Source organism: Ostrea edulis, chromosome 5 (genome assembly GCF_947568905.1).
Source record: "Ostrea edulis chromosome 5, xbOstEdul1.1, whole genome shotgun sequence".
Classification (NCBI taxonomy): Eukaryota; Metazoa; Mollusca; class Bivalvia; order Ostreida; family Ostreidae; genus Ostrea; species Ostrea edulis.
The window spans coordinates 49,164,065-49,185,677 of NC_079168.1; the positions used below are offsets into that span (position 1 = coordinate 49,164,065).

At 35.8% G+C, this 21,613-nt stretch overlaps 2 protein-coding genes across 20 annotated transcripts in view; both read left to right on the forward strand.

Moving 5' to 3' along the window:
• LOC125650599 (vam6/Vps39-like protein) overlaps positions 1-9,865 on the forward strand; it is a 32,421-nt gene extending 22,556 nt beyond the window's left edge. Inside the window, exons 17-26 of the mRNA XM_048879030.2 lie at positions 2,099-2,172; positions 2,458-2,556; positions 4,315-4,432; positions 5,012-5,140; positions 5,465-5,567; positions 5,770-5,815; positions 5,911-6,060; positions 6,967-7,101; positions 7,341-7,432; positions 9,431-9,865. Of these exons, the coding sequence (XP_048734987.1) occupies positions 2,099-2,172; positions 2,458-2,556; positions 4,315-4,432; positions 5,012-5,140; positions 5,465-5,567; positions 5,770-5,815; positions 5,911-6,060; positions 6,967-7,101; positions 7,341-7,432; positions 9,431-9,512 (1,028 nt within the window). The 3' untranslated portion in view covers positions 9,513-9,865. The remainder of the gene's footprint in view (positions 1-2,098; positions 2,173-2,457; positions 2,557-4,314; positions 4,433-5,011; positions 5,141-5,464; positions 5,568-5,769; positions 5,816-5,910; positions 6,061-6,966; positions 7,102-7,340; positions 7,433-9,430) is intronic.
• A 7,594-nt stretch (positions 9,866-17,459) lies between these two features.
• The window catches only part of LOC125648994 (spectrin beta chain-like), a 45,299-nt gene continuing 41,145 nt past the window's right edge, over positions 17,460-21,613 (forward strand). For 15 of the 19 annotated variants that reach the window (XM_056164691.1, XM_056164692.1, XM_048876112.2 and 12 more), the window contains exon 1: positions 17,476-17,807. The gene's annotated coding sequence lies outside the window, so the exon portion shown is untranslated. Of the gene's footprint in view, positions 21,308-21,613 lie in introns of all 19 variants that reach the window. The other 4 variants (XM_056164687.1, XM_056164688.1, XM_048876106.2 and 1 more) reach the window with 3 other exon arrangements.

Here is a 21,613-nt window from a genome sequence, read left to right on the forward strand (position 1 = left end):
ACAACTGTTCTACCACTTGACTTTTGTATAGACAACTGTTCTACCACTGGACTATTGTATAGATACAACTGTTCTACCACTGGACTATTGTATAGACACAACTGTTCTACCACTGGACTGTTGTATAGACACAACTGTTCTACCACTGGACCGTTGTATAGACAAATGTTCTATCACTGGACTATTGTATAGACACAACTGTTCTACCACTGGACTATTGTATAGACAACTGTTCTACCACTGGACTATTGTATAGACACAACTGTTCTACCACTGGACTATTGTATAGACAACTGTTCTACCACTGGACTATTGTATAGATACAACTATTCTACCACTGGACTATTGTATAGATACAACTGTTCTACCACTGGACTATTGTATAGACACAACTGTTCTACCACTGGACTATTGTATAGACAACTGTTCTACCACTGGACTATTGTATAGACACAACTGTTCTACCACTGGACTATTTTATAGACACAACTGTTCTACCACTGGACTGTTGTATAGACACAACTGTTCTACCACTGAACTATTGTATAGACACAACTGTTCTACTACTGGACTATTGTATAGACACAACTGTTCTACCACTGGACTATTGTATAGACACAACTGTTCTACCACTGAACTATTGTATAGACAAATGTTCTTCCACTGGACTATTGTATAGACACAACTGTTCTACCACTGGACTATTGTATAGACACAACTGTTCTACCACTGGACTATTTTATAGACACAACTGTTCTACCACTGGACTGTTGTATAGACACAACTGTTCTACCACTGAACTATTGTATAGACACAACTGTTCTACTACTGGACTATTGTATAGACACAACTGTTCTACCACTGGACTATTGTATAGACACAACTGTTCTACCACTGAACTATTGTATAGACAAATGTTCTTCCACTGGACTATTGTATAGACACAACTGTTCTACCACTGGACTATTGTATAGACACAACTGTTCTACCACTGGACTATTGTATAGATACAACTGTTCTACCACTGGACTATTGTATAGATACAACTGTTCTACCACTGGACTATTGTATAGACACAACTGTTCTACCACTGGACTATTGTATAGACAACTGTTCTACCACTGGACTATTGTATAGACACAACTGTTCTACCACTGGACTATTTTATAGACACAACTGTTCTACCACTGGACTGTTGTATAGACACAACTGTTCTACCACTGAACTATTGTATAGACACAACTGTTCTACTACTGGACTATTGTATAGACACAACTGTTCTACCACTGGACTATTGTATAGACACAACTGTTCTACCACTGAACTATTGTATAGACAAATGTTCTTCCACTGGACTATTGTATAGACACAACTGTTCTACCACTGGACTATTGTATAGACACAACTGTTCTACCACTGGACTATTGTATAGACACAACTGTTCTACCACTGAACTATTGTATAGACAACTGTTCTACCACTGGACTATTGTATAGACACAACTGTTCTACCACTGAACTATTGTATAGACAACTGTTCTACCGCTGGACTATTGTATAGACACAACTGTTCTACCACTGGACTATTGTATAGACAACTGTTCTACCAGTACATAGACTTCTTTATAGACATAACTATTCTTTAACTAAAGTATTGAAAAGACGCAACATTTTCATTACTAAAGTACGGTATAGACACAACTCTTTCACCACTAGTCTACTGTATAGACAAGTGAATTGCTTGTCAGGTACATGTGAAGTGCATATCATTAATTGATTTCAATAATCAAAAGAAACTAAAAACAATATTTTGATTATGTAAAAGAATTACATTTGTGTTACACTTACTGTGCACAGGTGTAAATTCACTTTTACATTTGTGTTACACTTACTGTGCACAGGTGTAAATTCACTTCTGGTTATTTTAATTTTCTCATTTGAATAAGTTTTGACACAGTTTTTATGTGCATTATATTCACCACAGTTGCCATGGTTTTAGCTTAGAGAATTTAGTGTAAATTAAATTGCAGTGAAATGAGTTTGTGTACAGGGTATGTTCTATATGATAAACTGAAAGTAGCCTGCATTATTTTCTGTAGGTAGTGACCATTTGAAATTGATCTTCGAGTATGCAGAGTGGGTCTTAAAAGAACATCAAGAAGATGGACTTAAGGTATTACATAAAATCTAGTCAACAAATACCGTTAGAGTAGTTACAACAGACATGTAATGCAATCAAGTTTCATGTTATAGATTTTAAGAAAGGTGCTGTAGAGGTAACATACTTTAAAATACAATGGTGTTCAATCCCAATTGTGGATATACTGGTAGTAATTCATAACCAAATTAGAGTAGGTTCATTTTCCATCTTGGAAACATGTCAGAATTAAAATTCTACTTGCATGAAAGAAAAAAGTGAAAAATATGACAAATTCTAACAGAATCATTTTTATGACAGATTTTCACGGAAGATTTGCCAGAAGTAGAAAACCTACCAAGAGAAGAAGTTTTGAATTATTTAGAAATGATTAATAGAGATTTAGCAATTCCATATCTAGTAAGTAACTCCAACATATATATCTGTAATTCTACTATTTGTCATTTCATCTGTGAAATGCAGTGATGATGCTCCCTGAGGATCAGCTAGAATTTAATTATACCCCCACACAACTGAAATCACCATGTCCAACAGTATACGTACTCATAGGACACATCTTGGGATGTTTCTTCCAACTTATGATCTGGGTACAGTATCTGACGTACGTTTGAGTCACAGTCAGTCTGGTTCAGGATAGCATTAGGTCCTTTGATACATCAACAAAACTTGCACATGGGTACTAAGGGGCTTACTTTCCAACCAGGAGGCCCCGAGTTTGATACCAATCAAATTTAGAAAAGTTGTGACTGTTCCTTCACCAAGTGCCCAGCAATAGCAGCAAAAGTCAAGGGTCTGTCTGATACGACCTTTAAAATGTTGGGCATTGACACAATAAAGAGCTCACTGTTATGACCTTGAGTGCCCTTGGTTAAGGGGATTCAAGTTTGTTCAAATGAAGGGCCATGCCCCCATCAAAAAGAAGATAAGCAAGGAAAGGCAAAGATAGGTTGGGGTCATTTAAAAAATCTTCTCCTCAATAACCACTGAGCCAGAAAAGTTAAAATTTACACGAAAGCTTCCTTACATAGTGTAGATTCAAGTTTGTTCAAATCATAGTCCCAATGGTTGGGTAGGGCCACAATAGGGGAACAAAGTTTTACATGTGAATATACATGTATATGAAAATTCTTTAAAAAATCTTTTTTTTTCAAGAACAGGGTCATGCTTAATCATATTAATATGCAAGCAGCTCCAGGTAGTTTGTTCAGATTGTGGCCCCAGAGGGTAAGGTATTACATAAGAATATATAGGGAAACATCTTTTTAAAAAATCTTCATTTCAATAACAGTGGGCCATGATTAGTCATACACATCCACAGAATTGCAGATTCCAGTTTTTTAAATCATGATTCCAAGGGGGTAGGATGAGGCCAAAAGAAGGGATCAAAGTTTTATATGGAAACATCTTTAAATATCTTCTTCTCAAGAACAGCAGGACCATGATTAGTCATATTAATATTCAACCACCTTCAGGTAGTGCAAATTCAAGGTTCAATTCAGGGATTCCAGCAGTAGGTAAGGCCCACAATATATTGGAGATCAAATGTTTATGGGAGTGTAAAGGAAATTAATTAATTACTCCTTTTAAGAGTAGCAAGGCCACTAAATCATATCAAAATGCAAATGCTTAAGTTGTGTAGATTCAGATTGTCTGCTGTGTTCAGGTGCAGAGAAGATTTTAAAAGATTTGATTTCTTCCATATTTATTTAGCTCTGCTGTGAGGTCTGACCCTGGAGCCATGACTTTCACAATTTGGTAGAAGTCTCCATGCTCATTATAACTGTGTACTTGCATGATCTGCTACATGTTTTGAAGTAAAGGTTTTAAAAGATTTTAACATATATCTTTACCTATTCAACCTTGGAAAAATTGTAGCTGCTCAGGTGAGCATTGTGGCCCATGGACCTCTTGTTCAAATACACCCAGTTTTGGGTGTGCCTCTTAGGGGTTATTAGTCCCGGTTGTAACAAAAGTTATGGATTTGATTGATTGAACAATCATCTTTATTTCAAGAGGAATTAATTTGCATGGAAAGTATTAAGTGTCCATTGTAAACAGTAGATTACCAATAAGAATTTCTGTAATGATGTGCAGTTTCTCTTTATTGTGCATTGTTTGAGTAACATATAATTTGATTTACAATTTTTTTTTTACAAGGAACACATAATATGGAAGTGTGATGATAAATCTCCAGAATTCCACAACAGGTTAGCCCAGTCACTGGGAGAGAAGGTCCAGAAACTCATGATGGAGTATCTCCAGGGTCTCCCAGAAGGTGAAGCAGCTTCTAGTTATTGTCAGAGTCTAAATAAAATAGTCACCATATTTCATGCCATTGTATAAGTAGAAATATAACTCTCTTTCTCTCTCTCTCATGTTGTAATATGATTTGGCTTTATTAAAGAGAAATACTGAATTCTGTTAGGAAAAAAATCCCAAGATTTGTGACTTACAAAAACAAACAGTGATACAATATATTGATCTTGTCAATGCGGCTGCAGTCATTGTACAGTCAAACCTCGTTATCTTGAACTAAAAAAAAAACTTCAAGATATCTGAGGATTTGAAATATCAAGGGTGAAATGTGTAAAGAATAAGTGGTTGGAACAGAATCACTTCGAAATGGTATTCGAGATATCAATGTTTGAGATACCAAAAGTTGAACTGTAGTTGGAAAGCTTTACTAAGGATTACACAGAAAGTGTTTTGTATAACAGTTGTTTTTCTATAGTGTAGATGCTATGTATTGCATGTATGAACATTATGGTAAAGATATTTGTTAAATTTCTGCATCATGCTAGGAAAGTGAAATATGACTGTGGATATCGGTAATCAATGTCTTGTGCTATTTCAGGTCACCTTCCCAGCAGGGCAGGCATGGAACCTGGAGAGTTAGGGGAAGCCCGCAGCAGACTTCTCAAGTTCTTAAACAAGTCTGAATTCTATGTCCCAGAGAGATTGCTCACCAAATTTCCTCTTGACGGTAAGATAGATGATACATTTATTTCAGCTGTTGACTACCTAGTATGCTATGTATAATATGAAATCAGCAGCTTCAGTAGAATATATTAAACATGTTTTATACTATAAGAGTATCGGTTACATCTACATTGAAGGGGACATATAGATTATGGTATTTTTTGTATGATACTAGCTGGAAAATTACACCACAATATCCTTTATGCATGCATTCAAAAGTAGGATGTTTAAAGTAGTTTGGCTTATATACACTGTAGATTGTACACAGATTATGCCAGTGCAAATAAACAATAAATAATACTTAAACATCAACTGTTAATTCTTACAGGATTCTATGAGGAAAGGGCAATCTTGCTGGGCAGACTCGGCAGACATGAACAAGCATTAGGAATCTATGTTCATATTCTTCATGATGTTCATCTGGCAGAGGAGTAAGGCCAATTTATGTTCTTTGAAGGGGTTAACATATATTCATTATACATTTTTAAATCTACACATTGTTAAAATCATACATCATTCCATTTTAATGTAGAAGTTAACTTATTGTTTTGTGATCATTCACTCTGAATTAACTTTCCATTTATCCCTGCCAATGCCAAGTGGTTTACATTTTGATGTCCTTCGTTTTTATAGATATTGTAAGAAGTACTATCGAAGAGATAAAGAAAGTCAGAAGGATGTGAGTTCCAGATGTTATCTTTTCTTTGTTAATACTGCGTGGAATTTAGTTCCCTCGTGATTTAGTGTACTTTTCAAATTTTTTGTATATTTCAGGTGTATTTTTTCCTACTTAAAATGTATTTGGACCCTCCCTCGTCCTCCACACTGGGCCTGTCAGCTAGTCAGGGCATTGTTCCTAAACCCAACATGGAGGCTGCACTTCAACTCATGAGGGACCATGCTCCAAAAATCGACACCAGCAAAGTAAACTGAATTGTATATTCTATTGCAGGTGACATGTAATCTATATTTTGATTGGCTAAAGAACAGGTGTGTGAGGCAGTCGCACACTGATGCATTAAAGTCAGAAGAATGTTAGTGATAAATCTAAGAACATATTACTGTTATATAGAGAGACACTGGTAAATCTAGATACAGAGAGAGACACTGATAAATCTAGATACATACATGTATTACCGGTATATAGAGAGACACTGATAAATCTAGATACAGAGAGAGACACTGATAAATCTAGATACATATTACTGGTATATATAGAGACACTAATAAATCTAGATACATATTACTGGTATATAGAGACACTGGTAAATCTAGATACATATTACTGGTATATAGAGAGACACTGGTATATCTAGATACAGAGAGAGACACTGGTAAATCTAGATACATATTACTGGTATATAGAGACACTGGTAAATCTAGATACATATTACTGGTATACAGAGAGACACTGATAGTGTTAAGTCATGATTGTAACAAACTGTTCCTGGTCTATAATTGCACTAATTTTTTTTTTGTATCCATGTAAAGGTACACAGACAATATAGAATTGTGGTTATTTTTATGATCAGGTCCCAGGACCATATACATGTAACAGCTTAAATGTAAATCAATGTCTGTAAATTGTGCTAATATCCTATAGTAGTAAACTAGTCCAAAATGAAATGCTGTATGGAGACCATTAGCAGGTTATTGTTCATAACAAATTCTGAGTTTCTGTTCTCAAGTCAATAGATTAATAAGCATCTTTCAGATCATGAAAATTTTGAGTAAAGTTTGTTTCATGATCCCAGGGGCCAGGTGTAGGAATGATCATAGCTAACAGTAATCTATAATACTTCTGACCTTGCTAATTCTCATTTCCAACAGTCACTGGAACTTTTGCCATCAACAACCAGAATGTCAGATATCTTAGCTTACCTGGAAAATGTGATGGAACATCAAGCCATGATCAGAAGAAAGAACCAAGTGCTGAAAAGCATGCTGTATGCTGAAAATCTCCAGGTACTAGCCAATACCATGGTAGTATAAACAATTTTGGATGATTAATACTGATTTTTTTTTCTGTTTTACATAAGAGTTCCTTGAGCTTTGCAGTTTAGTTTTCTTCATTGGTATGGAATTTTGCCAAAACGAAGTTGATGTTTGGTACACTAGTTTGCTGAGGATTGTCACCCCCACCTTGTTTCCCTGTCTCCAACTTTTTCTTCTGACACCAAAGTTTCTCTATTTTGAATTCACAGGTGCATGAACATAGAATGTTTTATGAAAAATGCAGAGTTACGATAACAGATGAGAAGATGTGCCGAGTCTGTAAGAAACGAATTGGAAACAGGTATGTCAGTACTTGCTATAATCCTATAAGATAAAGCCTATCTAGTGCTAAACTATTTCAATATTTTGACTTTTCTAAATAAATTATTATAACCCTATAAAACAGTTCCTATATAACTCCTTACAACATTGTGACTGTTCTGGCGACTGTTAAAATCGACTGATGACATCATATAGCGCTAACTCAAGTTATCGTTTCCTGTCATTTTAATAAATAAAGCTGGGGAGTGCACATTTTTGCGACAGCAATGGAAAATGAAATTCAATTAATTCTTCAAAGTACATTAGGGACAGCAAGAATGTAAACAATTATCTATTCTTCTTTTTCTAGAATCAATTGTATAAAACAAAGTTCACTTATTTTTATTTTATTCTTGTTGAAGCTGTAATAGAAAGTTGTTATTGTTTTTCCCAACCTAAAACTAATACAATTCAGAACCAACATTTTAACTGTAAAACCAACTCATACTTTTTGGTCTATTTACCTATCAATAGTTTTTTATCAATAGTCTGCTCTAATTCTATTGGCTATGCAAGTCATGTGATTCTTGGTCTGCTGCTTTGTTTATGTTTAAAATGGTAAGGTTCACTGATGATGAAATACAGAATTAATTAGATGAAACGGACATCAGAGAAACATGAAAAATATAATCAGCATTGCATAAAATATTTTCAAAAATATATCGACAAAAAGCTGTTAATACTAATTAGGATATTTGAATGTTTTCTTTTAAACTCGTGGATATGGTGATAAACTGTCCTGTCAAAAGTTCAAAGTCAACAAACCATGTGCATCTAGTAAAAACAACTTAAGATATGAAGGTGTATAACAAAACGTCTATTGACAGTGTCTGAGGACAACAGCTGTTTTGTTGACACTCAAACATATCTTTGGGCAGCAGATCCGTTCTTGGGTCAAATTAAACCGCTGTTAATTTTCCTCAAATCCAGTCAATAACTGCATCGTTAAGCTAAAGTAAAAATTGCTAATTGGAAAAAACTAAACTCTTAAAAATTTATTCATCATCTTTATAATGAATAAATTATTGGTTGCCTTGGGCAAAAGTTTGCACTCCAGGTTTGCCCTCAACCCCAGTCGACAACTGATTATTGTTCCTTCTTGTTTTTATTAAAATGACAGTTGAAAAAAACCCTTGATCTGTATAACATCATAAGACCATTACAAGTTACATATACATCAGCACTGTTAAGATTAGCTGTGAGAAAAGAATATTCATAGTCAGGACGTCATACCCCAGTTAAGGAGTTCAGTTTATAACTTCAGCTGATGCGAAGGTATAACAAAGCGGTTGTTAGAAAGGTTTCATGCAACAAATAACCTGTTGGACTCAACTGCAAACAGTGGCCCTCCAATTTCAGCATTGGATAGCAATTTGAACTCAGAATTGACAAATCATTTGTTGCCCTCAGCCTCAGTCAGAACTACATACTTTTGATACAACTAGATCAACTGTAAATATATCCTCATAGAGTAATCCTAATGCAGAGGAATTGTTTTAGTTCATTTCCAACGATTTACTAAATAGTGCAGTCTTAAATCAGCAGATATGAAATTTAAACACTACTATATAGTGCAGTCTTAAATTAGCAGATATGAAATTTAAAACTACATTATATCATTAATAGTTTATTACAAGGTAGTTATATATAGGTTAGTGGTAAACATGAAATAGGGAATGTTTTACTGCTGAGATCCATTTGATTTATCTAATGCCTTTTGACAGAAACTTTTGCTTTCACCAGTCTTGGTCGTAATCCATATACATATATACAAGATTTATTATAAATCAAGTTTGGGTCCCTGGAGAAAGAACAAGAGGGAGGAGGATACAAATGACAGAACAAACAGGATTTTATACTTAAGTGTAAAAAAAAAAAAAAAAAAAAAAAAAAACCCAGAGCAAACATAATTGTATCTTCATAGATTAATGTCTTCTAGATATCCATACAGTGTGCATACATGTTTTTTTTATTTCAGTGCCTTTGTGAGGTATCCAAACGGCGTCATTGTTCACTACTACTGTTGCAGAGATACGAAAGAATGTCCAGTTGACATCTGAAAAGAGTATAACCACCATACTGATTTCTGCTGGCATTCAAAATTATTCAGTTGTTTGATTTTAATATTAAAACAGTTTTATACTGTGATATGTTATTGATACATGTACATGCAATGAAAATTACAGAATTGATTGTCAATATTTTTATTATGTTTTAGTTGTCATTATTTCAGTGCAATTCGATGTAAACATGTATTATGTATAAATATCTTTAAATCAATTATTATCATTGCAAATTGCATTTCTTTTCTTTCAGAAATTATTTGTATTTGTGATGTTTTAAACGCATTGTTTGATGTATTGTTATGAAATGCTTGTTTGTTAAATATAACATTAACGACGTATATACAGATCTTGAGTGTTCTATCTTCTTTTCAGCTCACTTGAGACAAATTTTTTAAGGCTCATTGAGCTTATCATATAGCCATTGGATGGTGTGCCTAAACTTTATGGAAAATCTTTGGCTTATTGTCTATAGTTATAGCATTTGGGCTATAAGGGCTTTCACATGAAACAAAATGAAGGGAACAGCCCATAATCAAACGAGATGAGTACAAAAATGTGAAAAGAGTAGTGGTTATCGAAGGTTTAACTAGCAAGAACAGCCTGTTGATTTGTTGTTCAAGGTCAGAAAGATGATTGACAATATTGTGGAAACCATTTAATAAATGAACATCACTTTTGAGCTGTTCATGGTCAATATGAATGGATTTGGGTTTGACGCAAATTCTGTGAATCGCGCTAGCAATTCGCAAAGAATTTGCCTCAAATCAAAATCCGTTCATATTGACCATGAACAGCTCAAAAGTGATGTTCATTTCTTATATTTATATTCATTTACTTAATCACCATTTGTTTACATTGCTTGTATAAGTCAGGAAATATTTTGTTGCATAAAACGAACTCCGAAGATCCACCTATGTCAGTCGTATTGTGACGTACATCAAAACAGACATGACGTCACACTTCGTCTTATCCTGCCTTTTATCAACATTGCACTGTGCACTGTATTTTGGAGCTAGGAGACCACAAGATTGGGATGATAATCCACGTAATTTCACAATCTTAATCCGAGGTGTGACTGCGAGATTTTTGTAACACATGGTATTTTTTCAAATCATTAAGCTCTCTCAGTCGCATGCTTTAAACTGGTTCATAATCCGTTCATAGTCAATATGAACGGAGTGTGTCGTGTGCTGAAATTGGTTGTTTCATAGAGGAAAATGTGATTTGTAATATAAATATAGTGTCTTGTCATTAACTTGTACCTTGTACAGATGCCCAAGTTGTCAACTTAGAAGATTATTGATTATCTATTAATGTTTACAGAATCTGATTGCCTTTTTATGCAATTTGATGAAAATGAATGGAATCTCAATTTGTAAAAGGATACTTTTGTATTCACTATGAAAATATCATCAAAGGATGCTGAGTGTGGCCTACATTTTTAAAATGAATGACCAAACTAATTAAAGTTTCTAGAACAATTTTGGGACTTTATTGCATTTAATAGTCGATCCTATTTCGTACAAGCTTACCTTAGGAGGGCCTATATGCTGATGATCTAGCAATTATTGACACCTATATTGAGTCTGATTGAAAAAGTGGCCAAGTGGAAGAAGAGCTTGGAGGAGAAAGGACTCGAGGTCAACATGGGTAAGACCAAAGTAATGATATCAGGCTTGAATGTGGAATCTATTAGAAGTACAGGAAAATACCCATGTATGATCTGTAAATGGCACAGACAAGAACTCCATCTTCTGTAACAGCTGCTCATGCTGGGTCCATAAGAAATGTAGTGGAATCAATGATCCTCTTAAACTTGATCCAAGATACAAGTGTCTGCGCTGTCATGGATTTGCTCGACCTAATGATGGTAGGCCTATGACGGAGGTAAAAATTGGTGAAGAGACATTTGAAATGGTAGTGGACTCCTGTTACCTTGGGGACACTGTCATCTGGCTGTGAACAACAACAACACAATGCAAGTCTGCTTGGAAGAAATTCAGAGAGCTTCTTGCAATCCTGATGAACAAACATCTAGCAATCACAACCTAGGGCCATCCATATTCAACCTACATTAGACCTGTGTTGCTATATGGTTCCGAAACATGGGCATTAACAGCCTCCACTCTAAGGAAACTGATACACAACAACAAAGCCATGATAAGATGGATCTGCCTTGTCAATCCTGAAGTGAATGTCATCTTTGAGTCTCTTATTACTCAGCTTTACATCAGAAACATCACTGATGTTCTCCAGGCACGTAGGCTGAGATGGCTAGGCCATATTGAGCGCAGTACAGGTTGAATATCACAGGTTCGTACACTGAATGTCACTGGATATCGAGCTGCAAGCAAACCAAAGATGATGTGGGATGAGTTAGTATTTAGCGAGACCTAGAGTCTAAAGGATTGGATAATATCAATCCACAGGATCGCCAAGTATGGAAAGAAAGATTTCGATCTCGACATTACAGCCAGGCCTTACCCTTGCAAGAGGATTAATAAATGGCCTGGATGATATAAATAGATGATGAATAGTAACTCTAAACCTTGCATATTATGTAATAATCCTAAATCAATCAGACATGGAAATTGCAGTTAGAGATGCAGACAACCAGGTTTGCTTCAGGTGCTGAATGGGATGTGCAACCTGATGAATGTGCAACTTAACATTATTGGAGCAGATCTAAGGTTTTGGACTCTGTCGCATTCCCAGGTAAGCTTGATTTAGACCCAGATAAATTTTGACCTGTATTTTTGTAATTACTGTGTTAAATTTCTAGAGCAGGTTAGAGACTTTGAATGCATTGTCACTTTCATGTATAACTATGACCCCTTCATACTAAATTATGCTGATACCTTGACCAAACATAGGCCAAAAAATTGAGAATCTTTACAAAACCTACCTGCAGAATTGTAGTCCTCTGGGATAAATTGGGACAGACTAGGCTCTGGACTGTCCCAATTTCCCCCCCCCCCCCCCCCCCCAGAGAGCTGCAGTTAACCAAAACCCAGGTCACAGGTGTTGAACATGTAACCCATTGATAGATCAGCAACAATTCTTGGGGTTTTTAAATATAATATTCAATGGGGAAAACATTTGTACAACATACTTATAATAACATTCATACTTTACATGCAGTTCACTAACTCTAGATATCAGTAAATTAACTTTATTCTTAGAAAGATTTCTTATATTCAATGTATATAGCATTAAACTCTGAACTATGAATATAATAATAGATAAATCTTACCAGTTAGCATAACCCTATACAATATTACTTCATAATTTACGTGTTTCAACTTCAACGGTGTGAGTAGGTATAGGCTGGACAGGTAAAAATGTTTTTAATGAACACAACTCACACACTCTCTCTCTCACACACTCTTTCTCTCTATCTCTAACCAGTCATGTGACATGCAAACACAAAGGACACAAGACAACCTGAACCACAAGTAGGTGGATCCAAGATCCAACACAACTAACATTTCAGGATGATTGTCCATTTTCCTTTGGGGGTTCTACCAATCCTGGATTTGTTCATCAACATACAGCATTGCAAACCACAGTTTTGAGTCCACACATGCTCATCTGATGATGGAGAGAAGCACCCGTGGCTATTACCAACGATGTCTCTCATATGGCTCATTTTTTTCTCGGAGAGCTATACAGTTCTGCATCTAATTGAGATGATTTTATCTAAATAATAATCTAACATATGACAGTACTAGTATATATCTTTGTATCATACTGAATTGTGTATATTGATATTTGTAGTTAATAGTATAAAGAATTAATCTGATAAGAACATATCTTAGCCAAAAGGCCAAGAGGCGCTTGGAAAGAAAACGAAGACAAGATTGTTCAATTCCAATGTGATCTGCAGTTCTACTTTACAACAGCAAAACATGGAAAATGACAAAGGGTGACGAGCAGGTCCTGGATACCTTCCTACACAAGATCAGGCTAAGGAGGATCCTGCGGATATACTGGATACCTTCCTACACAAGATCAGGCTAAGGCGGATCCTGCAGATATACTGGATACCTTCCTACACGAAGGAGGATCCTGCGGATATACTGGATACCTTCCTACACAAGATCAGGCTAAGGAGGATCCTGCGGATATACTGGATACCTTCCTACACAAGATCAGGCTAAGGCGGATCCTGCAGATATACTGGATACCTTCCTACACAAGATCAGGCTAAGGATGATCCTGCGGATGTACTGGATACCTTCCTACACGAAGGAGGATCCTACGGATATACTGGATACCTTCCTACACAAGATCAGGCTAAGGAGGATCCTGCGGATATACTGGATACCTTCCTACACAAGATCAGGCTAAGGAGGATCCTGCGGATATACTGGCCTCAAAAGGTACGAGACAGGTAAAGAGCAGGAAGGGAGCCCATTAGTAGCTAGTGTTTTAAGAAAAAGGAGATGGAAATGGATAGGTCACATTTTGAGGAATGGACAAGACTAAGCAAGCTAGAGTAGCACTCACATGGACTCCTGACGGAAAGCAAAAGAGAGGCAGACCTATAAAGAAACATGGAAAAGAACAGTAGAGAGAGAAAGATTCAAGACCTGGACAAAGGTAAGCAGGATAGCAGAACAAAGGACAGAATGGAGAGGAAATGTTCATGTCTCTATTCTCCACAGGGAGAGAAGAAATAAGAAGAAAAGTTAATATCACAACCATAATGTATCACAAATCATAACACCTTTAACTTCTATATACTTTAATTTAGGTATCAGGGGCAGATCCAAGTATTTTTCTTTGGAAGTTGGAAGCAATTTCCATTTTTAAAGAATTGATATCTATGTTGCACCTTATGCTTCTTTGTTCTCATTTTTTGCAAAATAGGAACCAAAACTAGATTACATGTATATATTGTAGAATCTCTCTCTCTCTCTCTCTCTCTCTCTCTCTCTCTCTCACACACACACACACACACACACACACACACACATACACATTCTTTTTTTTATTTGATATAGCCCCACTATAATTGCAAGTCACAGTTACAATCTGTTTAAAAATATGCTGTAAAAAATTTCTTCGTTCTTGCCATATGTTAGGTCAATCATTGTTATTGGTCTGCATCCATGTGCAGGGGCGGATCCAGGAATTGCGGTTACGGGGGCGCCACTTTATGAGGCAGGGGGTCTGGGTCCTGGTGGGGGCCCAGGGGGCGAAGCCCCCGGAAGCTCTTGTCTCCTATTGAAGTCATTGTACTATTTTCTATCATTTTTAATATGGTGAAGTTAGTAAAATGACGCAAATTTTAAGGGTTTTTGGAAAAAATTAAGTTCTCCTAATTAAAAAATTTTAAAAAATCAAAAGATTTTGTCATTTATTTCCTCGGGAGTGGTAGAAATTATTGCTTCTTTTATCGTTTAGTACATTTTTCTAAACAAGATAGGCCAATACCACGATTTACCTTAAATTTGAAAATTTTATCTGCCCCCCCCCCCCCCCCCCCCTCTTAAATCCGCCACTGATGTGTGTAAACAATTAAACATTTTTAACTTCTTTTGGATGACTTTTCAAATTTGGTATGAAGCATCTAACATTTGAGGGGGAAGGACTTAACGTGTAAATTTCAGAACTCCTGCACCCCTGAGACTTTAAAGGCAGGACGAAAATTGCCAAAAATAGACTGATTTTTAAAAATCTTCCTCTTCACAACTGCACATCTGTAAGAAAATCTAAATGCATTGTCAAGTAGAGCAGGAAGGCTACTACCAAAATTGTAAATTTCATGATCCCCGAAGTAGAAGTTCTGTCTCCAGGGCAGGGCCAAACTTGGTACATAATGTTCGTGTAAAACATTTAAATAACATCTACATGTATTGATATCAGAAACTAAATGGATACTTAGAAGTCCTTTACCAAAATTGCATTTCATGATCCCAGAGGTAGGGGTTTCGGTTTCAGGCTGAAGCCAAAATGGATTTAGTATGAAGCATCTTTGGGTCAAAGGGGACTTATATTATGAATTTCTGGACTCTGGCATCCCCAGGGCCTTGGGAGCAGGGCAAATACTGTCAAAAATAGTCCAATTTTCGAAACCAGCACACTCGACTGCCATGGTCGAGCGGTCTAGCGCGCTGGTTACATGCAGAACAGGAAAATTATTATATTTCATAGCCCGTAATTGGGGCCTGTGGGTCGATCTCTTGTTTTACATGAACGAAGCCTAGGTTCGATCCTCTTTTTAGTCCCCTACTGACGAAGTCGAAGGGAACTTTAGGTTTGCGCTCCGTCCGTCTGTCCGTCGGTTCAGTTTTCCGCACCCCTTTTCTCTGTTCTTGCAGATATTTATTTGATATTTGGTATGTTGCTTCGCCATAACAAGTCACAGATCAAGTTTGAATTTTGTCTTGGTCCGTTGATTTTTCACTTATTTCACTCATTTCTGTAGATAAGAGTATCACACTCATTAAAACTTCAAGCATAGTAATACAACAATGTAACTAAATTATTCATGATCACCTATATTTCAATTTATTGACTTGGTTAAAGACCTAAACCTACATGTAATTATAAATTTGTCTCTTTTCCTTGTCTAGTGTCTACTCGAATAGTAGTTGATTTTCAACCATTCCTATCTTGGTTCCCCAATTTTCCCTTTTACCATAACCTACATAATGAACTTTGAATACTGTTGTGGTACAGTAATTTTTGCAACCGGTAGGGGACTATGTATTGCCAATTTCAATACTCCCAGAATGCTTGTTTATTTATCGACAAAAGGTTTGGATTTTCCCCCTTCAGCATATTATTGGTTTCAGTGACTCTCAATTCAGTTATATTTAACTTCCATGAAATGTTCTAGTAAAGTTCACCCAACGCTATTAATATTTTCGTATCCTAACATCTCAGCTCCTCTTGATTAAAAAAAAAAAAAAAAAACTTCTCCAAAAATTTTATTCAAAATAAACTATAACAAACATTTTTAAAAACCCAACAAATATATAAAATAAACAAAATAACTATAGTTAGTAATTGAGTTTTTATGTTTAATTCATATCATGTTGAAAGAGTTGCCAGCAATTGCACGGATAAGAAAAGTTTTTGAAAATTTGAAATAAGATGTGTTTTAAAAGATTTAATTAAAATGTGTGTGGTTGAAAAAGGAAAGGAGTTTAAAAATTTCGTAACTCTCTCTCTCTCTCTCTCTCTCTCTAGCCGACCAAACCTACCAAGTGAGGACGTCCTCACAGGTATAGCTATAGGGATACCTATAAAAGTTTATCTAATACTCTCTTTCGAATTATGAAAAAAAGGTTTTTGAGAGAGAATATTAGTAAGGACATGTCCACACCACTTGTCCTCACTAAGGTAATATTTTGTATCTACATCTTTCACATGTTGGTCACGCAACTCCTGTCCATTCGTTGAAATTTGTCCTCACTTTACACGTTTTACTCTCTCTCTCCCTCCCTCCTCCCCCCCCCTCTCTCTCTCTCTCTCTCTCTCTCTCTCTCTCTCTCTCTCTCTCTCTCTCGGCCTATACATAACATGTACACACGAATGTATTTGTTACCAAATTAGGACCTCATCAGCGGCATGACTTAATTACAACACTTATATCATATCACATATGCACAAACATAGCATGTCAACAGACAGAATGAAATAGACAGGGGGTGGGGGGGGGGTGTCAGTGCCCCCGCCCCGGTCCCCACCCCCTCCCTTTCTTGATCCGCTCTTAAATTGGCACCACGACAAATTTTTCGATACTTTAGCATGAAATATGAAAAGGTCATATAGGTCTGATTACCATCTGGATAATATGTAGCCAAAATAAAATATAAAGCTAGAATTGGTTGATAACGAGAGAGAGAGAGAGAGAGAGAGAGAGAGAGAGAGAGAGAGAGAGAGAGAGAGAGAGAGAGAGAGTCTATTTTTAGGATTGAAAATGACATCATATGTTTTCGCACTATTTACCAAATATTTCTACGCGCAGACAGCTTCGTCTGCATAAGAAATATTTTTTTAATTTGAAGACCAATGATTATACATTATCATTATTAGTTGTTTTGCTGGTATGTTTTGTTGTGTTGAAAGTTCAATGAACGTAGACGAAGGTACGCTATTAAGAAAACACGGGGGAACTCAAGGAACTACTTTTCACATAATTAAACAACAAAATCGGCCGGGTTGGGTTCCCGCAATCTTCAGCAGCCAAGACCGGTACTTGCATTTTGATTCAGGAATACTGGATTTTATTCTGGATTTTGCAAAGTAAAATAGAGATATAACCAATTGATATCGGTAAGTATTACGCTGATCTCTAGTTGTACAAATGAGAACGAGCATTTAACAACTTCAGGGGTTTTGGTGTGAAGTCAGTTCAACATGGCGCGTTTGCATTTGTTTGAAGTTCAAATATCGAACAATACGTCCGAATTGATTGAAGAATTTGACAATAAAGTGGTATATTTTATAAACTGAGAGCTATCTAGCTACTATTGAGGCCGGTTGGGATTTATCTCTGTTCAGAATTATGTGTGATCTTTGCCTTCGACCTTGCAGCTAAGATAGGTGATGCCTCGACGTCATAACAGTGTGGTTCCATTTTGCGAGGATTATCGATCCATTTCCCGCATAATACACAGTTGTGCACTCAATTCATGTTATAGCACAAATACGAAGTGTGTTTAATTATTTTATTGTTAGGTGAAGTTGATCTGACATGTGAGTGAATTTTTCGTCCATGTCTTTCAGTATATTACTGTTAAGGTATTCAAAATAAATCTCTTAATTTTATACACAAGTGACGTCCCTCATTAGACACCCTGCTGCTGCAACTAATGATCTTTGATAAAGTTGATGTAAACACAAGTTTTGGTATGAATGTTGCGTCATTGTTGAAATTTTTATAATTTATGTAGATTCATAAAAATCTTGTTGATGTTAATGCAGAATAACTGCATATCATGATGATGGAGTGTGTGGCATCATCAGTTTAATTTGAAACATATATTCTGACATTGGTAGCATGTCTTAGGGATGGTGATAGGGTTAGCTATAAGGTGGCTAGGGTGTATACTGAAATTTTTGTGTCCCATATATATCCCTTGTTGGAGGAGAAGAATTGTGTTATACATGCCTACCTCCCAACATGTGCAAAAAATTCAATTCTATGAACATGGTCTGATTTTGCTTTTAGACTAGAAATAGCCTGTAATGATAACTTAGGGAAGGAATCAGGGTGTGTCTTTTCTTTACCTACTTGCTTAGTCATAACAAAAATTTAAGTTACCTTGAAGAGTAGTACTTTCAGAGGCAGTTATCTCAATGGGGCACTAGATTGCATTGAACAACTACTGATTACGAGAGCTAGCACACATGTGGATATGAACACCCAGAAAAATTGTGCAAAGTTGATAAGTTGGACAAAATGTAGATACCATAGGGAAATCATGCATTGCACTCTATGATTTCGGGATCTTTACGGTCAAAAGTCACAAATATATACACTAATTATAAACACAAATGATTTATCTTATAGTCACTTTACTAACTATGGAAAAAAATTAAAACTAATACAATTAATTGTAGAATTTTATTTTTTGAAAAAAAATTAGAATTACAAGTACCCTACCTACATCTCTTACTATATGAAAACCTAGGACTGGACTCACAGGAAGCTAAGATGGAAAACTCACAAATATCAGTGTTGAGTTGTTGTTTGTGTGGGTTTGTTTTGGGTTTTTTTTCAAGGCATTTAAATGGCTTGAAATGCTATATAGGTGCTTGATGAAATAACTGGTGCATAAAAAATCTTAATATCGCTCTCTCACCTTGCATCAAGAGAGACCAAAAAAATCAACAATGTCAAATTCATAAGCTATATTGAGATAAAGAAGTGGTCATTAAGTAATGGGAAATATCAGTTTTCTCTTTATTGCAGAGGTTAATTATTCATGCTTCATGTTGGCACCTTTGTTTACTGTATTAAATCAATGAATTGGAAACTGTACTTCGCATTGATTTACAGAAAATTTAGGGATGAGATCTAAGGATCAATGTCAGAAATCTAAAATCAGGTAGTTCATGGGATAACTGGGATTTTTTTTAGTGTCAGTAGAGGGCTGAAATTCAATCCCATTTCCTATTCTGAAAAACAGGTGCTTTTCCCCAAATGACCCCTAAAGATTCCCAAAAGATGATAAAAAAAAAAAAGATATGAAACTTTGTAAAGAGCTCCTCTCTCTGCATATTTCGAGTATTTTGTCTATGTTCATAGCTTTATTGCAATTAAGCTCCGCATCTGTATTCTATAAATCTGTCAGTGTGAAATAAATGTTGATCATCATAAAGTTAGATTAGAGGATACAGTAAAAACAAGAAGCCTATATTTTCATATTTCAAAACTAAAGATAGATCTTTAAGTAAGGAATCCATGTCTCCTGACCATTCTGACATGTGACCGGGTGGAAAATCAACAAGACACTGGGTCCAAGATTGGACAGTCATGACAGTGATATCAGAAGGTCTTTCAATAGAAACAAATTCCAAGGTTTTTACTTCAGTTTCAGAGAATGATAAAGAAAACGAAATTATTTAAAATGTAGATGATTTGAGTTCTGATGATTCAGATGAGGAAAAACTTGTTATCTTCAGCCACCACTAGCTCTGGAAACCCGATACTAATTTCCTTTGGTAAAATCTTACTTGGACAATGCCTGGGTCATGGCTTTACTTGAAAATATCCATTTTCCATTACCCCCAAACAACTGGATGTTGAAGTTTGCTTGTAGGTAAATGAATAGTGTTGTTTTTTAAGTGTTTTCCCAATTTCGACAAAATATTGCTGTTTTCCCCAATGTGAATGGTCCTTGATATCAAAGGTTAAAAACTCCCCGGAGAAACACACACACACCCCTGTAAGTTTCTGTCATCCAACATCTATTACACCATATTTTTGGGAACAATTTTTTTTTACACCATACATTTTGTGAATAAACGGTAGAGTATTATTAGAACATGTACATGTATTATAATTGGCTTGGATCAACATTCATCTTGTATGTAATTGGTTGGGGTTTTTTTTGGGGGGGGGGGGGGGGGGGGTGGGGGGGTGGTCTTAATGAAAACTATGTGAATGTAGCTTTTCATCAGACTTTGAACTTTTGATCTTGCAGCTTAGATTAATATGCTGTATTAGTGTAGTTTACATTAGTCAATGTTTGGCAAATGCTTCCGTGAAAGTCTATACAATCCATATAAAACGGTAGCTATTGAAGATTATGACAGAATTTATTTATTTTTTAGTTGTGTTGAAATCATATTCCATGAATTGGTTGGTTTTGGAGTTTTCTTTTGATACTTCTCCAAGGATCTTAGCATTTGGCCTGCATTCAGGAGAATGAATCATACTTGAAATCATTGATCAAAGATTCTGATAAAACTGTGTGTTATAGGTTTGTGTTCTGAGGTAATAACTTGGTTAATATTTGTTGCTGACTGTCCTAATGATGGCAGATGAGTGTTTGCTGTATTAGATCAGTGGTGACTGTGTGTAATGTACTGTTTGCAGATGTAGGGAGCATCATCACAGAGGCTCTGTGTGAAATTTGACCTGGTGGTAATTAGCTCTGCAGCCCTCTGTATCTCCCCCTTTCTGTGTACAGTGTGAAGTTGTGTTAGCTGCTTGGGATGCTTCAGGGTAGAGAGCTGGATCCAAATTGAATTTTGTTTATAGAGGGATTACTATTTTTATCCTTGAACTTTTGATACTTTTGTAAGAGGAATTATTCCTTGAAGCAGTAAGTCATATTTCAAATAATTATAGATTTGATACTATAAGTAAAACAGTACTAATACATTTTTGATGTGGTTTATATTGAACTTTTTTCTTTTTTTTTGGAGTGTGCACGTTATGAAACTGAATTGGTTACACAGGGTTTTCGTAGGAAGTAGAGTACATATTATATTTGATAGGCATGCATATTGTCTAACTGAGCTTATCAGTAGATAACACTGCTGTTTTAGATTATGTATTCATCCAGATGACCAGACAGCAGTTTATATTGTCTTCCCATTACCAGATCTGCATATGTGATCAGGGGGGC